Source organism: Cicer arietinum, chromosome 4 (genome assembly GCF_000331145.2).
Source record: "Cicer arietinum cultivar CDC Frontier isolate Library 1 chromosome 4, Cicar.CDCFrontier_v2.0, whole genome shotgun sequence".
Lineage (NCBI taxonomy): Eukaryota > Viridiplantae > Streptophyta > Magnoliopsida > Fabales > Fabaceae > Cicer > Cicer arietinum.
The window spans coordinates 30,738,082-30,757,430 of record NC_021163.2 but is presented as its reverse complement, the minus strand read 5'-3'; the positions used below and the strand labels follow the sequence as shown (position 1 = coordinate 30,757,430).

Here is a 19,349-nt window from a genome sequence, read left to right as displayed (position 1 = left end):
TCAGACCATACTCTGTTTACGAAGTTCTTTAATGTTGGTAAGATTGCAATTCTAATTGTATATGTAGATGATATTATTCTCACATGAGATGACATTGTTGAGATTGAAAGATTGAAGAAAAATTTGAGATCAAAGATTTAGTGTGCTTAAATATTTTATTGGTATGGAAGTTGCTCGCTCAAAGAAAATACATTTTAGATCTCTTGGAGGAAATTGAGATTAGTGGGTGTAGACCAGTAGATACTCCTATGGAATTAATGTTAAACTTTGGGAGAAAGACAATGTTCCTGTTGATATTGGAAGATACCAGAGATTGGTTGGCAAACTTATTTATCTAGTCCATACTAGACCTGATATTGCTTTCTCTGAGTGTTGTAAGTCAATTCATGCATTCTCCATATGAAGAACACTTGGAGGTCGTTTATCGGATCTTAAGGTACTTGAAATCCAATCCTGGAAAAGGTTTGTACTTCAAGAAAACCAATGACAAAAAAGTCTCTTTATTTACAGGTGTTAATTGGGCATGATCAGTTATTGATAGAAAATCTAATATTGGATATTGTGCTTATGTTTGGGGGCAATTTAGTCACTTGAAGAAGGTGTTGTTGCTCGAAGCAGTGCATAAGTCGAATTTAGAGCAATGACTCAAGGAATATATGAACTTTTGTGGATTCGTAAACTCTTAGAAGAACTGAAAATGATAGTTGACTCGCCCTTAAAATTGCTTTGTGATAGCAAAGCAGCAATAAGTATAACTTACAATCTTGTGCAACATGATAGAACCAAGCACATTGAAATTGACCACCACTTCATAAAAGAAAAAATTGATGCTGGAATTATATGTATGCCATTTGTGACTTCTAATCAGCAAACTGCTGATATCTTGACAAAAAGTTTGGCAAAACCCAATTTTGAGCAATTTATAGCCAAGTGGGGAATAGCAGATATCTATGCACCAACATGAGGGGGGTGTTGAAGAATAAAAAAAAAATCATATTTGATTCTCTTTTATTTTATATTATTCTATTTATTTTTATTTTATAATTTTATCATTATTACTATTGTAATTTATTTTCCTATATAAACAACTTAAAGCTGTAGTAATAAGATATGAAAGTATTTTGCTTTTTATTCAGTTTTAATAATAATAATTTTGCTGATTCAAAAAAAATTGTCCCACTATAAAAGTATATTGTATGATATCAGTTATGTAAATTATAAAGATTTGTCTATTTTATCATTGTGCGCATTAAAAAAAAAATTGCATTGCATAAATTATTATATGATTGTTGTGGTTTCTAACACCACCATTTTTTAGTGGATTGTAAAATTGGATGGTTAGCATGTTTTTATTCTTGGTTAGTGTGGCAGGATGTTCTACTTTTTCTTTGAATCACGCAATAGCAAGGAAGATCCTGTTGTGATTTGGTTGACCGGAGGACCTGGGTGTAGCAGTGAATTGGCTTTGTTTTATGAAAATGGCCCCTTCAAAATTAACAACGACTTGTCTCTGGTGTGGAACGAGTATGGTTGGGACAAGGTGACCTAATTTCAAATTTTTATTTTTATTTTGATGTGCTACAAATTATAATGGTTGAGGACTTAAGGTGTCATTTTTTGTGAATGAGTGCATGTACTGCAAGCAACTATGAAATATCATTCACACTTCTTCTGAGTGCATATTGCTTTTTGAGCTAACAGCATGCCATGCAGCTGCCATACCTTATGGTGATGTTTAGGATTCTAAACTGAATTTGTGATACAAGCTTCAGCACATTTTGTTGCTTTCATTAAATATATTCAGTGACTATCTATGATGATACAATCAATTCACCGTATAAATAATTTCTATAGAAAAAGAAGTTTCATTAGAGAGGAAAGAAGACTACGGAGGCTAGAAAAGCCCTCTAACTATGGAACTTTTTCACTGTAACATGCTTTCACAACTTGATAAGAATATCTCACTAGACAGTCATCTGTTTTACTTTTTGCCATGTTGAAAAGAAGTCTCTAGAATATTTTATACTATTACGAAATGAGGCAGAATGTGGATAACTGAATAGGAAGTAGGGCTGTTCAGGTGATAAGCAAGTTCATACTGTTAGAACGTTGGCTTATAGGCTGTCAAGTAACGAAGATAATTGTTTTAAAACATTGAAACTGGTTTACCCATTGCCTGTTATCATAGTGAATCATTAATAGTGATTTTGTTAATAAGAAACACTTAAATCAGTAATCACTCATTTAAACTTTATCAAATTTCTTGTCGAAGTCAGTTGTATGTACTATGTATGTTTTTCTTTGCTGCTATTTAAGTGCTCATAGTTGGGTGTCTTTGTCTCTAATGACTAGTTTTGAAGGTTTTCTTTCTGTATAGTCCTAACATTTAATTTTAGCTATCACTAGCTGTTTGTCATGCTTCACATTTTCCTGAAAGTGGTGAGGTCTTTGTGAGGATAGAAATAAACTTGATATCCTGTCTGTTATAACCTTGACAATTGCTTTCTGATCATTATTTTTTAGAATTAAAATTTGTTGCCAATCTTGCAGGTGTCAAACATTTTGTATGTTGATCAACCAACTGGAACTGGCTTTAGCTACAGTAGTGACTTACGTGACATTCGTCATAATGAAAAGGGTGTTAGCAATGACCTGTATGACTTTTTGCAGGTACCTGTGTTTGCCCTGGAATCTGAATATAAATTATAAAATTCTACTGCAATATTCATTCTAAGGTCTGAAAGTTTCCCTGCAGTTAGCCCTGCCCATTGTTTTGTTACTAGCAAAATCTTCATGAGATGAAGCATTCACAATCTCTCTCTTTATGGTGATGACAGACAATCATAAATAGGAGTTTCAAATTCAATATAGAGATAAACCGTAGACAAACAATTTCCCCTTTTCATGTGCTGCATACGATTCAACCAAATTAGATTTCAATTTTCAACCGAATCTCTCCCTTACTAAGACAATTCTAATTGCCATAACTCCCCCTTTTGGCATTCTAAAAATGAAATAAGCTTTACTCAAGCAACTTAAATTAGCACATTGAACTACCATGCTGCAAATATCTGTTTAATGTGATGCATTATGTCATTCACGTTCAAATAAGAATGTATGTTTTACTAGCAACTAGTCATGTGAAGCAAAATGGTCAAGCCAACACATAGGGAAAGGTAAGCAGAAGAGGTTATCATTATCAAGCTTGTATAGTAAATCAAGATAAAAAGCCCTCACCAACAAACTATGCACCGTTCTACCCGTCACCATTGTTATCAATGGTGATCATTTTTATTTTGCAGCTTTTGGGACACTGGCAATCATAGTCTATCTCAGTATCCACAGTATATCCGGTTTTCAAAATGGTTTAATCATCTCTGAATCCCATCCATACTCTGTGACATAGATCCACAAACCTCAGGTCTCCTGAGCAAATGTAATCCAGATGAGTGTTCAAATATGCAGAAAACTGGCATTAGGTCATCATGAGTCATGATTGACACGAAAACAATAACGAAAGTGGTTCTGGTTACCAATTTAATGTAAAAAGTTGTGGACTTTATAATCAAATGTGGGTCAGGTGTTTTATTTATATCAAAGTACAAAGTAGGAAGGGTAATACACATGTCAATTCATAATAAATATAACATTAAATAGACTAAAATAGCATCTTAATAGTTTTCTTTTTCTTCCTTCAGGCCTTCTTTGCAGAACATCCCCAATATGCAAAGAATAACTTTTTTATTACAGGTGAATCATATGCTGGGCACTATATTCCTGCTTTAGCATCTCGCATCCGTCAGGGAAACCAAGCTAAAGAAGGAATTCATATAAATTTGAAGGTTTGTTTTGTTACATTAAATAGTCAAACGTTCTGACTTTCTAAGTGAAAGAATTGAATTGAAGGGAAAACCAGCAGCCTATCTTATTTTTTATGGTTTGGACAGGGATTGGCCATTGGTAATGGACTTACTAATCCTGCAATTCAGTATAAAGCTTACGCAGATTATGCACTGGACATGGGCATAATTACAAAGGCTACACATGACCGCCTTGGCTTAGTATTGGTTCCAGCCTGTGAATTGGCAATAAAGCTATGTGGTAATTACAATTGGCATTAGTTTTTGGTTGTTGAGAATATTGTATGAGAAAATGGGATATGGGTAAACTAGTTTAGAACTAACAGCTAGTAAAGTGTAAATTAGTTTTACGCTGACAACCAATAAGAATAAAATGTTTTACAGTTATTTTTTAAATCGGTTACATGGATGAATGATGGATTGTTATTGGATGTTGGTGTAAAATAGACTCGTTGTATTTCTTGTCTTGTGAAATCCACCTGCCACTGTGTTTCTGACTATGTGCCATAATACCCATACATTGTATATTTAAACTACATATAATATATATCTTGCATATCATGCACCAGTATATAATTGGCATAAAATGTGGATTGCTGAATCTGATTCTAAATCATTGGAAAGATGAAATCCATTTGTGATTCCAGTTATGGAAGTTTATAGTGAGAGAAGAAGAAATTAGATTAATTGTCTTATAGGTATTGTATTCGTTGGAACGAGAAGCCATCCCTTGTTTTATTGACTAATAAAATTTTAGAATTTTATCTAATGCTTCATCTTTAGTTTTGTTTTGTCCCATGATTATTTTTAATACCAAACTTGGAACAATTTTTTTGGGGTTCTATCCAGTCCTTTGTTTTTCAAACAAATCAAAAATGCCCCAAGTGTTTCCTGATCATTCACACCAGAAGTAAATGGTCAAGCATCACATGTTTGGAACCTTCTCCTGGTTAGCTTCTATTACGTTTCTCCTTAATATTCATTTTAATGCTTTTAGGCACGGACGGAAAGCTTGCCTGTCTGACTGCAAATGTAGCTTGTAATCTCATATTCAGTGACATTCTGTTACATGCCGGAGATGTAAATGTGAGTAAAGTTATTATTCCTCTTCTGTGTGGCTGTCATCCCATTATTACTTTTTGTGACATAATGCTTACATGAAAGCCTATTCAGAATGAGGGATAGTTAGAGAAATATTATTCAAGCAAATTATTTGGAAAAAATTATGCTAAAATACCATATACTATGTGGAGAGTTCTAAGGTATCAGTTTATCAAATTATTTGATATGCATTCCCAACACTGAGAGTATGCATGCAGATAATTAACCATTTTCAAATCTTTGAACTCTTTCTCACTTGAGGATATTTTAATTAAGAGGCTTTATTACAAATGTTAAGAATGCCTTTAAAACTGCCGTGCTGATAGGTCTGAAAAAACCCATGTCTTAATATTTTTGGAGATTGCAATCTTGAAGCAATATATGGGTGTTTTCGTAATTCTCACTAACAGTTGTTATATGCGTTTGTTGCAGTACTATGATATCAGAAAGAAGTGCGAGGGGAGCCTCTGCTATGATTTTTCAAACATGGAGAAGTTCCTGAACCAAGAATCGGTTCGGGATTCACTAGGGGTTGGCAAAATAAGTTTTGTTTCTTGTAGCACTGAAGTTTATATAGCTATGTTGGTAGACTGGATGAGGAATCTTGAAGTTGGTATTCCTATCCTTCTTGAGGATGGAATCAATTTGCTTGTTTATGCTGGGGAATATGATCTAATCTGCAACTGGCTTGGTAAGTATTTAAAGTTGGTAGTTTAACATTTCATATTTATATATAATCTTTTGAAAAATTGACCTTTTCCTGGTGGTATGATTTCAATGAGTAGGTAATTCAAGATGGGTTCATGCCATGGAATGGTCTGGTCAGAAAAAATTTGTAGCTTCACCGGATGTTCCTTTCGTTGTTAATGGATCAGAAGCTGGATTGTTGAAGAACTATGGACCCCTAAGTTTCCTTAAGGTCTCTATCGCTTTCTCTCTCCGCACACATACTCATCCAGACATTTTTTTCTATGTAGCGTAACTTAAAACTAATAATACAATATTGAAATGAATACTCCTTCCAGAATGAAATAGGAGTAAAATTACATCTTATTTTTTGAAATAAAATATAAGCAAATCATAACAACTTCTCTCATTTTTTATGATAGTATCTCTAAATTACCCCTCATTTAATTTAACTTTTTTATTATTTTAAATGATCTAATTTATTTGTCATGGAGGGTAATTTAGACAATAAACATTTTTTTAATTAGAATTGCGTAGGTTATATATGATCAACTATCTTTCTTAATATGTGTAATTTGATTAGTTTTTACTTATAATTTATTTCGGAGGGAGTAAGTTAGACTTTACATAGCATACATGGTAAACTATGGATTGCCTTCATCAACATTACTCTCTCCAGAAAATACCACAAGTTTTAATCAGCTCTCATTTAGCAGTGAAGATTCCATTTACCCAATTTCAACATTGCGTCCAAATAATGAATGGTGACAAAAGCAGAAAGGATTATAAGTGCTCTTTCTGTTAACGACTTGGACAGAATGTTAAAATTGGGAGTGACTCGCACTACTGAATGTTTATATTGTGCAGTGTGGGGCTAAGATGCATACTTTATTGCCATATAAAAACTTGGTTTTTCCTATATTAAAATCACATTTAATGTCGCAAGAAATAGATACTTCATATATTTCCCGAAAATGTTTGTTGTTTATAAACAAATATAGTGTATTAGTTATCATGTTAGTTTTTCCACTTTCTACTGAAAATGTTTTACTCAGTTTAGTACTATGTGTAACAAAAACAGGTCTATGACGCGGGTCACATGGTTCCAATGGACCAACCTAAGGCTGCATTAGAGATGCTGAAGAAGTGGACTCGCGGAACCCTTGCTGAATCCAAAGTTGGTGAGGAAGAATTTGTTGCTGATATGTGATCTCTTTTCTTGCTTGATTAGTATAGCAAAACGAAACAAAAAATGAAAAGGAATTGTAGTGAAAGTGTATCCACTGTCTTGTAGATATTAGATAGTATGTATGTCATGTGATATTTATCCAAACTTCATATAAGCTCTAAAATGTTTTAGTTTACCAAGAACTTCTAAAATGGAATAAGGACTATTATCAAGGACTTTCTATATTTGCCACTTTAGATATATATTATTGTTTTCTATAAAATCAGATTTTTTGTCTGTAGAATTAAATTTTTTATTTCGCATGTTACCCTTGCCTTGAATCACGGAATAATTAAGTTCTATTTATGAGTCTTGAGTTGAATCAATGTAGCAGATTAATCTTTTACTTGAATACTGCTTTTCTTGGTGAGATTTAAAAACCCGAAAATTAACTCCATATTGAAACAAGAGGCTAAAAGTTGGAGCAGTATTCTTGCAGGGATTCATTTTGAAACCTAAAGTGAGATTCTGATAAACATTCTTTTTGTACTAACTCATCTGCTAAATAATCAAACTACTCTTTTATTTGTTTAATGTTGTGCCTGCACAAATATCGGCTCAAGATTAAATTGCACTTATTTCCTTGAGTTTATTAAAATGTTACTAAAATCCCCTCTTGTTTGTCCAGTACACTTGTTATCCATTAAGTTTAATAGTGTGAATCTTTCATTAGATGTAAAACTAAAAAATATTTAAGGGTGTGTTCGGAAGAGGGATTTTGCAGAGAAGGGGAGGAGAGAATTTGATTTTCTTTTCGAAATTAGGTAAACTACAAAATGTTTCTAAGAATGATCATACATTATATTCATTATATTGTAATTATTAGAAGTATATGTTGTAACTATTATTTATATTAAGAAATATCAAAACAAAACACATCAAGCTCTAATTGGTGACATTTTATACTTCAATAAACAAAAAAACAAAATGCTAATCATTGGCTTAATATTAAATTATATTTCTCTCTCTATGTGGTTTAAATATTAATTTTAGCTATTAACCACGTCACGTGAGATAAAACTTTAAGGAATCAAAGGCCTTTTATTGAATGTTAGCGTAACAAATGGGGTATAATTACTTTTATAATTTATAAAATTTGTTTCATAAATCTCATTAAAAATGAGCCATTTTTCTATATAAAAAAAATATATTTTTTCATTAAAACATAATTTTTTGTCAGAGATAATACTATGTGATATTTTTTCGGAGGATGTTAAACAATAGTAAATACAAAAATGTGGGATAAAATTCCATATTATACAATTTTCAATACTGACAACAACTACAACTTTTTTTTTTTTGCTGAAAATACTAACAACAACTTCAACACACACAATAATTAACCACAAACATATTAAATGTCATAAATAGAATTAAAATTCAAAGATCTAAACTCAAATTTAAAAATTCATACATTTTTTTATTCTATAAAAGGAATAAAAATGTCTGAAAACATGTAAAACATAAACATGAAATTGTTTTGGTTGATGCAAGTAGATACTCTTGAGGAAGGCAATGCCAAATGCATAGGCCTATGTTGAACCACTCATACAAAGAAACCCAAAGTGCAACAAAGTATAAAATTATCCGCAATCCATAAAACACATATTTGAGAGCAAGGGTTTCATAGGGACCTAAACATGTTTGTCATTGTTTTTCAATTTCTAAACAAACACAAACAATATACAATATAGAACTATAGCTTCCACTAATTGTTGTTATGTATATATTCTTCGAGAAGCTTTCAAAATGACTAAGTTGAAATCACTTGAAGAATAGTTACCAATAATAACGGATGAGTAAAGAGTAATTGATGTTGATTGTATTGTAACTAGTGTTCAACTAATAATTGATATATATATATATATATATGTGTGTGTGTGTGTGTGTGTGTGTGTGTATGTGTTCGCGCGTGCGTGTGTGCTTCGCGCCTTAGAGTGGAAAAAAAATCATTTTCTTCCAATACTCTCTTTCTTCTCACCATCATCAATTAGTGGTAATTCTTCGAAGGCATAAACAACAACAACACACGACGTGGAATCTTGATAAAGATTGGTACACTCCAAGAAGCTTTGTTAGTGCTCCAACCCAGTATGATTTTCCAGTAATTATACTACTACTGATTCCTTCATTATTATTATTTTTTTCTTTTTCTTTCGTTATACGCATGTTTATTTTCATATATTTTTCTTTCTAGAATGATCGATTCATACTCAATAGAAGTTCGATGGATCTTGATCAAGCCCATAGTTTGCTCACTAACATATCAACAAAAAATATTCGCAACCAAAATTTCAATGTATTCTTTTTCGTTGATTCTTTCTTATAAAGTTTTCAACTTTTCTTGATCAAATTCTTGAGGGTTGTTTGTTACTTTACTTTTTCAAGATTAATTTGGTTTTAATCTTTTCTTTATTATTTATTTTAGTGTTGAAATCGTTCATTTTATTATTTCTTATAAAGTTTTTTATTTTTCAATTTCAATACTTTCAAGAAAAGTAATTATTGATCAAATTCTTGATGATTGTTTGTTACTTTACTTTCTCAAGATTAATTTGGTTATAATGTTTTGTTGTTTATTTGAATGTTGAAATCGTGGGGCTTTATCTTGCTTTATTTAACATCTTCTTTTGTTATAATTACAAGAAGCGAATATACAGAAATTGGATGAACAACTGACTTTGGATTCAGATGGGAGGCCGTTTCGGATGTTGGTTTTTAGGGGATGTCCAAAATCAAATAAAAACTCTATTCGTCATATCGATGTGTTGCGACAACAAGACGTACGAAATTTCAAATCAACCACAATCAACGTATCCGTCGAAAACTGCCTCAGGTTTGGTTTTGGTTTCATTTTAAAGCATTTGTCAAATACATTTATCTGTCAATGCAAAATACACCTATTTATTTTTAGGGTTCCCTTGTTTAACTCCAACATAGTTTCTTGCAAAGACCTTGAAATTCCAAATGTACTGACTTTTATTAAAGTGGAAAACTGATTTTCTTTATGTGCACATGGTATCCTCTACTTAGTTTTTGTTTTCATAATTAGTGGAATTTCCCAACAACTAGAATTGATGAAGTATTTTATTTTGTTGAGATAGTTTATGTTTATGTGGACAGGAACTTAGGCATTCTCATTTTATAAATAATAAATCATAACATGCCTAAATGTTGACATTCCTTTTGAGTGGATCAATAAAATAAATCTTGTGCTGTAATCTGATTGGATTAATTGATTAACTGTGGTTGCAGAAGGAATCAAAGGTATTAGATACACCAAAAATCATAAATGATTTCTATACAAACACAGTGGATTGGGGGGAAAACAACATTCTAGTTGTTACTTTAGGCAAAGAAATGTACTTGTGGAACTCTGTTACTGTTCATGTGTCTCAATTGTTTGAATCCAATTAAAATAATTATCCAACTAGTGTTTCCTGGTCAGAGGATTCAAAGTATTTGGCAACTGGATTTATGCACTCTAATCTTCATCTCTATGATGTTGCCACTTCCAACCTGGTAAATATGGATGCATATTTCTCTTTACTCATATGCTTGGTTTGACAATGGACTTATTCTTGCTTAGAATATTTAACTACTAATTTATTTACTTACTCACATATTATATTATGCTCTTATGTCTTGCAGAGTCCAAATGGGTTAACAGTTGTTTCAACTGGAGCAGATGAGTCTCTTTGCTTTTAGAATGTTTTTGGACCACCTGTTACTAAAACAAAAGATAATTCGGGTCTAGATAACCTTTTATCTATGAAGACAATGATGATAAGATGATGGAAACATAACAACATTGTTGTCTTAGGATATCATTTTTTGTATAAATTAGTAGTTTTCACACTGTTTACTATGACAGTGATTTTTAAAATGGAATATACATTCTTTTATAGAGAATTTTTTTTTTTTTGTATTTTTATTCCGACACAAGTACATTGAAATGGGAAATATCACCCAAATTAGCTATCACATTGATTTTGTTTTTTAACTATAATTCATTTTTCGTTTTTAAAACAGATTAAATTAATTGTGAGATCTATAAAGTTGTAAAATCAAAAAAGTATGTAAATGGTCGTTGTATTTGGTGGGGGAAGGAGAACAAACCAACCTTTTCAAACCCTTTCTTCCATTGCATTCCATTCCCCTTTTAAACAAGTTTTTTATTTTATTTTTGTAAAAATTAAATTCAAAACAATTCATATATGCAGAACAAAATAGATATTTTTTTAAAAAGAAAAACTTCATTAATATAAATGCTAGAAATAGAATGAGCACATCCTAAAATGTAGTAGCAATGTTGTTAAATTTAATAATTGAAATATTATTACTAATTGTTGTTATTATTATTATTATGAATGAAAGGATTCTTGTTAATAAATTTTAAAGGGAACATGATAATGTTGATAATAATTTTTAAAATTAGTTAATTTTAAAAATAAAAAAACTAAAAACTTAAAATCAAAAAGTAGTTTTAGTGTTTTGAGATTTGAAAATTAAAAGTTAAAACCGCCCCGAATAGGTTTTAGTCATGAAAATTAATCTCTTTGATTTTAAAAATGGAGCAATTTATTAAGGATATGCTTACTTCTGTGTTTGTTTCCACTAATAAAATTAACGTTAGAAAATATATTAAGAATATTTTTGAAAATGTAAAAATATATTTAATAATTTTGAAAATTCAGAAAAGAGACAACCAAATATCATTCCAATCACAAGCATACAAAGTAAAAATTGAAAATATTTTTAGAAAATAAACTGTCCCTAAACTATCCATTGAAATTTTTAAAATAAATGTAAAGAAAAATTGGTTATATTTATTATATAAATAAAAATAAACTTCATGACCATGTTAGTAATATTTTAAGAAATCTCAAAAAAAAAAAAATCTATAAATTTGATTACTCAAGTACTTCGATCATTATTATAAACAAATTCAAATTGCGATACTAGAACACATTCAAAAGCCTTGTCTCCGATATCTCTTTTCTCTCTTTGTTTTTGTTTTCTGCTTTTTCAATAAAAACAAATTCAAATTAAGAAACAAGGATGCATTCGGTGCAACCAATCTCATGTGAAAATTTATTTAGATACATTATGTGTGTAATTGTGTATACTATTGCTTAAAGTTACACAAATTCAAGATAACCTTCAATTTTTTATTAATTTTTTTTTGCGAAGGTTAACAAATACATGGAAAATTCAACCATCCCACTTGATGGAAAAGAATTTTAGATAAACCATAAAGAAGATTAGTTGTAGAAACCTTGTACATATTCCCAATGGAAACCCTATAATGGTGGCAGCAAACAAGTTTTATTATTGGATTGCAAAATTGGTTGGTAGTGGCTACTATGATAGTTTCTCGGGAGAGGTGATTATGTAGGCAGAGTAGACGTTCTTATTTTGGAAGAAGTTTCATGAAACCATATGAAATACAATGCTCTATAATATTTAAAAATAAAAAGTAAGTTGTGAGTTTGTAAGCACGTGATATATTTTAAAGTTCAGCAAGCTTTTGCACATTTCTTCTAAGAGTTCTTCGTAATATGTAACACTCTTTTTATGAGAGTTAGTTGGGTGCAATTAATTTTCTATATTTCATGTAAAATATATATCCCTTTTGGTTATAATAGTGATCAAGATTTGAGGATAATTTTTTGCTTATAATATTGACTAGAGGGAGTATGACAAAAAGGAATAAGCTAATGACTTTATCATCAAAAGGCCAATTCCATCAAAGAAATCATATAAAGGCCTATTGGATAACTGACTAATATTATACAATTGGGTAAGATATTGTCTCTTTTCAAAAGAAATGCAATTTTTTTTTATTTTTTTTTATTTTTTTTGATAACATGAAAGTCTTATTAGTTTTCACATAGCAAGTAATTGGTGCACAGTGTGACACATCGTTTATATTCTTATGTGGCACCCTTCATAAGCTTCTACAATTCATCTTACATCTTCAATTTCTCAATTTAATTTTTTCATCTCACACATCATATACATATGTTGAAAACCAACACACAAAAGTTCCTCATGAAAATAAACCTATCATCTTCTCACTAAAATCAACTTTACCTTTTCTTCCATTTCCAACCTTAAATATGCATATTTGTTGGTAATAAAATATGTCCTATTAATTATATCATCCTATATATTTCAATTATCATTAGCAAATACGAATCTGATCTCATTAAGCCATCTCTGCTCATTTCTTGAAAAATTTGTGACTCAATCAGTATATTTTTCTACGTCTATGACATTAACTATAAATTATCCAAACAACTAGAAAAACACATTTATATATATGTGTATGTTGTTTTGTATTTTAAGAAATTTAATCGGGTATCAAAAAAAAAAAAAAAATTGGAACCAAGACGTTGTTGAGACAAAATCTCAATTTAATGTTTTGATGAAAACAAACAAAAAGTTAATTAAGAATTCTAATTATGATTCTAAGTGTTTTGATATTTAACATGTGCATTTGAGTGTGTTAAAACAAGATAGGAATCAAACATCACAAACCAGATCAAAGAAAGCAGTTCTGGAAAATGCAGATTGATCTTGAAGCAGTTCTGGAAAAACGCAGATTGATCTTGAAGCAGTTCTGGAAAAACGCAGATTGATCTTGAAGCAGTTCTGGAAAAACGCAGATTGATCTTGAAGCAGTTCTGGAAAAACGCAGATTGATCTTGAAGCAGTTCTGGAAAAACGCAGATTGATCTTGAAGCAGTTCTGGAAAAACGCAGATTGATCTTGAAGCAGTTCTGGAAAACAAAGATCAATCCTGGAAATAATATTCATCCTATACTCTCATATAATCAATAAAAGATCCATCCAAGTCATATATGTTCCAGAATTTGAAGAATCAAATGTATGCTTCAATAAAGGCATATCACAAAGATCATTCCTCTTGAAAAGCAAATGCAAGTACAAGACTACAAGTAGCAAAGTACACTACTGATTTGAACTATTCTAAAGCCTGCACAAGTAACAGAAAAGCAGTACTCAAGGCTGACATACTGACACAAATCACAAAGTACAAGGCCAGTTCATCACAAACCAAAAGATCAATCTTGGATCGATCTTTTGCTACAGCTCAGCAATCTTGCTTTTGGCAGAACTTATCCAACAACTCTTTTATGACAGCTGGTCCCTTTCCAACAGTCACATGAGCTGTCATAAGCCTTCTTGGAGTCTATAAATGCAGCTGCAAGTTGAAGAACAAAACACAACAATCAACACCAAGCAAAAGATCAATATTTTCAATCATACTCAAGTGTCTCAAAATCTTTCTTATAGTTTGTTGTTTTGTTTTAATCTTTGTGTTGTAATCATTTACAACTGAGGTCTATTTACAGAATATATTTCTCAAACAAGAGTTGAGTAAATATCAAGATTCTAAATAGTCTCAAATCCATCACTTTGTAACTCAAGGTTGTTTTGTCAAATCTTGAGTAAATTGTAAAAATCCTTTCATGTTTTGAAAGGTAACTTGTTAAAGCCTTTCCAAAACAGTAAGGTAGAATTGAAGAAATCCTTTCTAGGTAGAAGGGTAGGAATTGTGTAAAGATCAAGATTGATCCATGAAAACCAAGAACGATCTTGGTTTGAACATTTAGTGAAAAATCTCACGGTTGTGAGGACTGGACGTAACCCGGGTTGGGTGAACCAGGATATATCCTTGTGTGATCTCTCTATCTCTATCTCTATTTATTTTATGCATTACAATCAAATCATATTTTGATAAAATTGATTTTACTGTTTTTAAAGCAAACCAAGATTGATATTGTTGTTTCAACAAAACCAAGATCGATCTTCATCACTGCCAAGATCAATCTTGGATTAAGATCTTATTTTTTTTACCTTCAGACGTCTCGACACATTTCAAAGGCACATACTTTGAGTTTGAAAAATCGGATTTATATGTAAGAAAGAACTCAAATATTGACATTTCTATTTCATTCTATTAGATTTTCATCACACAATTGGTATTCTTTATATTAATTTATAGCTTTTGTTATTCAAAAAAAACTTTAGCTTATGTCCTCAAATAAATAAAAAATATATTTTCATTTATAAATTTGATACGACCTTCAAACATTAACCTAGCTTCTGTCATTCAAAAAAATTGTAGCTTATGTCCTCAAATAAATAAATAAATCTATTTTTGTAACACCCCGTTTTTCAAAGCGAGGGTATATTTTTTTTTTTAAAAGAAATTAAAATAAAACAAAGTAAAACAAATGAGGAAATGTCTTTGGATAAATAATCGAGTCATTACAATTTACGCAGCGGAAAAGTTTCTCCAATTATAAATCCAAAACATTTACACAACATCAATTGGTACATGGAACCCATCCAAAGATGATATCAAACTGATAATATTTGTATAAGTACAGTTTTCCAAACTAAAAATACTTCAAACCAAAAGAAGGACCCCTAGTCCCTATACATCATCCTAATCTGATCATCCTACCAAAAAGCTATACACCCTGAGTAATCTCCACGCGCCCCGTGAGATCCTCCTAACGCAACAGCAGTCAAGCGTTCCCATCTCCATTTCTGTCCGTAGGGTACGAACCGGTAGGGCCGTCCTGACTCTCATCTGAGGGCAAAGCCCAGATTTCCACAATAGTTGTAAAGGGTCACCAACCAGAAAATAACATTTAACACATAGCAATTAAGTTTTTGAATGCTCAAAACAACTTTTCAACTAAGCATGCACCTTAACAGGATTTTCAATATGCGAAAAGTTCATACAGTACATTGCCAATGAAAATGAAGGTAAAATGCAGTTCTCGATCTCCTAATTAACACATAATAAAACAAGACATGGATAGATTCATGAGCAATTAATCATACAACTAAAACTGAGGATTTTCACTGAGCCAATCGATTGGGCAATCGATTGGGGTGAAGATTTTTAATGAAAATAGAATCCTGGGCTGAATCAATCGATTTGGCAATCGATTGACAGGATAACGGAGCCCCTGACTTAATACCAATCGATTTCCAAATCGATTTCCTGAAGGTTTTTAGTGAAATTTTGAACTCTGGCTTGATTCAATCGATTGGGCAATCGATTGACAGGATAGCTGAGCCCCTGACTTAATGGCCAATCGATTGGGCAATCGATTTCGAAAGGGATTTTCAAAAAAACTGATTACAAAATCGATTGGCTAATCGATTTTGTTCATTTGGCCAAGCCCCTGACTTCCATCCAATCGATTGGGAAATCGATTTCCCTGATCATTTTTCCAAAAATTCATGAATTAACCTAAGTCATTCCTAATCAAGTTCACAACTTAACACTTAGCAATTTCTACGCGATTACCACGGCAATTGGGATCTCGATAACCATCATACTTACACACAATAATCAACACATAACACTTAGCATTTTCAACGCAATTAACACGATAAATCAAATTCAAATCACTCAATCATAAAACTCAATCAAACACGACTCGTGTGCCAAGCACCCTAATGCAATGCGTATATGCCAAAATGCATGGACTCGGAATTCCAAACCAAAACCCTCCTCGAAGGGCCGTAAATCATAATTGTACCGCCTATCGCAGGCCAAAGTACCAATTACCGAGGTGCCACCTATCACGGGTCAGCACGATTTACTAAAATGCGTAAATCATAAACGTACCACCTATCACGGGTCAGTACAGTTTACCGAGGTGTCACCTATCACGGGTCAACACGATTTACTAAAAGAAAAAGCGGGAATCGTAAACGTACCGCCTATCACAGACCAGTACTGTTTACCTAGGTGCCACCTATCACGGGTCAGCACAATTCACCAAAAATGTAAATCGTAAATGTACCACCTATCACGGGTCAGTACAGTTTACCAAGGTGTCACCTATCACGGGTCAACACGAATTACTAAATAGTAAATCGTAAACGTACAACCTATCACGAGTCAGTACAGTTTACCGAGGTGTCACCTATCACGGGTCAACACGAATTACTAAATAGTAAATCGTAAACGTACAACCTATCACGGGTCAGTACAGTTTACCAAGGTGTCACCTATCACGGGTCGACACAATTTACCAAATGAAATGCATGAGCATACACAGACTCCATTCACAACAATCGTTAAGCAAATGCAGATATTAAAAGATTCCCCATTTTTAATACCCATTTAACTTAAACGACTTTCAAACAACATTAATTAAATAAGTCATTAAGAGATTCCCCGTTCTTAATACCGATTTAACTTAATGATTTTCAAAACAAAACGTTAAGCAAACAGTCATATTAAGAGATTCCCCATTCTTAATATACTTTTGACTTAAACGATTTTCTCGCAAAACATTCAGTAAACGAGTCATTAAGAGATTCCCCATTCTTAATACTCATTTACCGAAACGATTTTCAAAAACGATAGTTAAGTAACCGAGACATTAAGAGATTCCCCATTCTCAACGCCCAGTTAACTTAAACATTTTCCTCAAATACACATTAAGTAAACCGAGGTATTAAAAGATTCCCCATTTTTAATACTCGTTTAACTCTAATGGTTTTCAAATTCCACAGAAACAAATTCAAACATACTTTCACATTCAAACCATAATTCACAACAACCACACCAATTAACAAACATCAAGTACGAACACACCAAATACAACGAACACAAATCACGCAACATAACACCCAGATACATCAAATTTCATTTACCACGAAACATTCATCACTATAAACAAAACCTAACTCTAAGGTTTTTACCCATAACGCACTAGTTTCGTTTTTCCCCAAATCGATACATTTAACCCTAACAAATTCCTTCCCACACAACTACAGATAAGTCCCTAATGCAAGCTAGAAGTTTGGAAGGAGCCCTTACCTCAACGTTAGCTTTAACGCGCGTTTTCGGTACCGCGAGTAGCGTGGTGGTGAGCAACTTTCCCTTCTGTCTCTTCGAGAAATGACGTTCGGATCTAGAAGAAACGGAGGGGTTTGTGTTTGGATCTCAAAACCGTTTTTCTTCGTTTTCGAATCAAAGAGGAAGAGTGGAGTTGCGAAAACCTTGATCTAACTCTCACCCAACCTTGGGTCACTAGCTTTGAAGAAAAGGAAGCAACGAAAACGAAAAATGGAGAAGGATGGAATTTTGGGTTTCACGGTGGTTTGAGGAAGGAGATGGAAAATTTGGAAATTTCCTTCCTTTCTTTTTCTTTCCTTTGTTTTTCCTTTCTTCCTTTTTCCTTCCTTCTTTTATATACTATTTTCTTTTCCTTTTCCTTCCTTCTAGTTTTCCTTTCTTTTTCCCTCCAAACAAACATATATAAATATAATAAATATAACTTAACAAATATCTCAACATCTAGATATTTATTAAATTACTGTTTCACCCGAAACGCCTTAAATTAACCGTAAAGTATTTACCGCAGTTAATTTCAATTTATTTATCGACGAGAAATTCTAATTGGCATCGAAATATCTTTTTGATTATAAAACTCCAAAATATTATTAACTTTGGCTTAAAAGCCTCCGAGCCAAAATCCAAAATACACCAAAAATACATAAATGGTACTTTAAAATTATGGGTCTTACAATTTTCATTTACAAATTTGATACGACATTCAAACATAACCCCTTTCATGTTTAATCCATTCAATATTAGAGGGTCCAAATTCATCTAGCATCTCACTCAACCATAATAAAATATACAAAAGATTGCAATTTTGATTTTTATAATAGTTAATAAACAATTTTGAACTCAATTTTTTTTTCTTAAACCTCTTTGATGTCTCTCTCACCAACCAAATTATACTTTAATTCAAGTATGTATTCCTTGTAATTCATTATCTATAAATGCAAATAAAGTATCACTTAACTTGCACTAACAAAAAAAAATAATGTACTTTCAACAAAACAAAGTTAACAAATTAATGTTATATCTCTAAAAAATGGAACTCTAAAAGTCATTACAAAGTGATTGTGTAGGATTAGTTAAGAAATCATACACTTATCAATCAAAAGCAATATATTATAATACATTTCCATTTTTACAATTTAAATTAACTATATTACTGATTTTATTTTTTTATATGTTAATGATGGTGTGGTAACGTACGTTGAAACGAAAATAATACAAATTAATTAGTTGGACTTACAAAAGTGTTACTATAATGATTCAATCTCTTGCTATTTAAACAATAACCTCATTTTATCAATATAAATAAATAGATTATTCTATTTTAGATTATTTTAGGTTTTTTCTTCTCTATTTTTTGTTATTGATTTTTTCATTTTATAATAATATTTTTAGGGTGCTGCAAATAACTAATGCAATTGAAATGTTAATTTATCGCGATGGATTTTGTTGTACTTTGCTTTAAAAAATATTATTCGATCTCAGCTCTTCAATTTCAAGTTCACAATATATTTTTATTGTATCCCATTAACAAACACTATTAGTTACAAATGTTCAA

The 19,349-nt window shown here is 31.6% G+C and overlaps 1 protein-coding gene across 1 annotated transcript in view; it reads left to right on the top strand.

Moving 5' to 3' along the window:
* The window catches only part of LOC101495103 (serine carboxypeptidase-like), a 10,682-nt gene extending 3,630 nt beyond the window's left edge, over nt 1–7,052 (top strand). The window contains exons 2-9 of the mRNA XM_004514817.4: nt 1,372–1,540; nt 2,551–2,670; nt 3,699–3,842; nt 3,948–4,101; nt 4,858–4,946; nt 5,394–5,652; nt 5,747–5,880; nt 6,730–7,052. Coding sequence (XP_004514874.1) covers nt 1,372–1,540; nt 2,551–2,670; nt 3,699–3,842; nt 3,948–4,101; nt 4,858–4,946; nt 5,394–5,652; nt 5,747–5,880; nt 6,730–6,858 — 1,198 coding nt within the window. The 3' untranslated portion in view covers nt 6,859–7,052. The remainder of the gene's footprint in view (nt 1–1,371; nt 1,541–2,550; nt 2,671–3,698; nt 3,843–3,947; nt 4,102–4,857; nt 4,947–5,393; nt 5,653–5,746; nt 5,881–6,729) is intronic.
* Nucleotides 7,053–19,349: the final 12,297 nt, after the last annotated feature.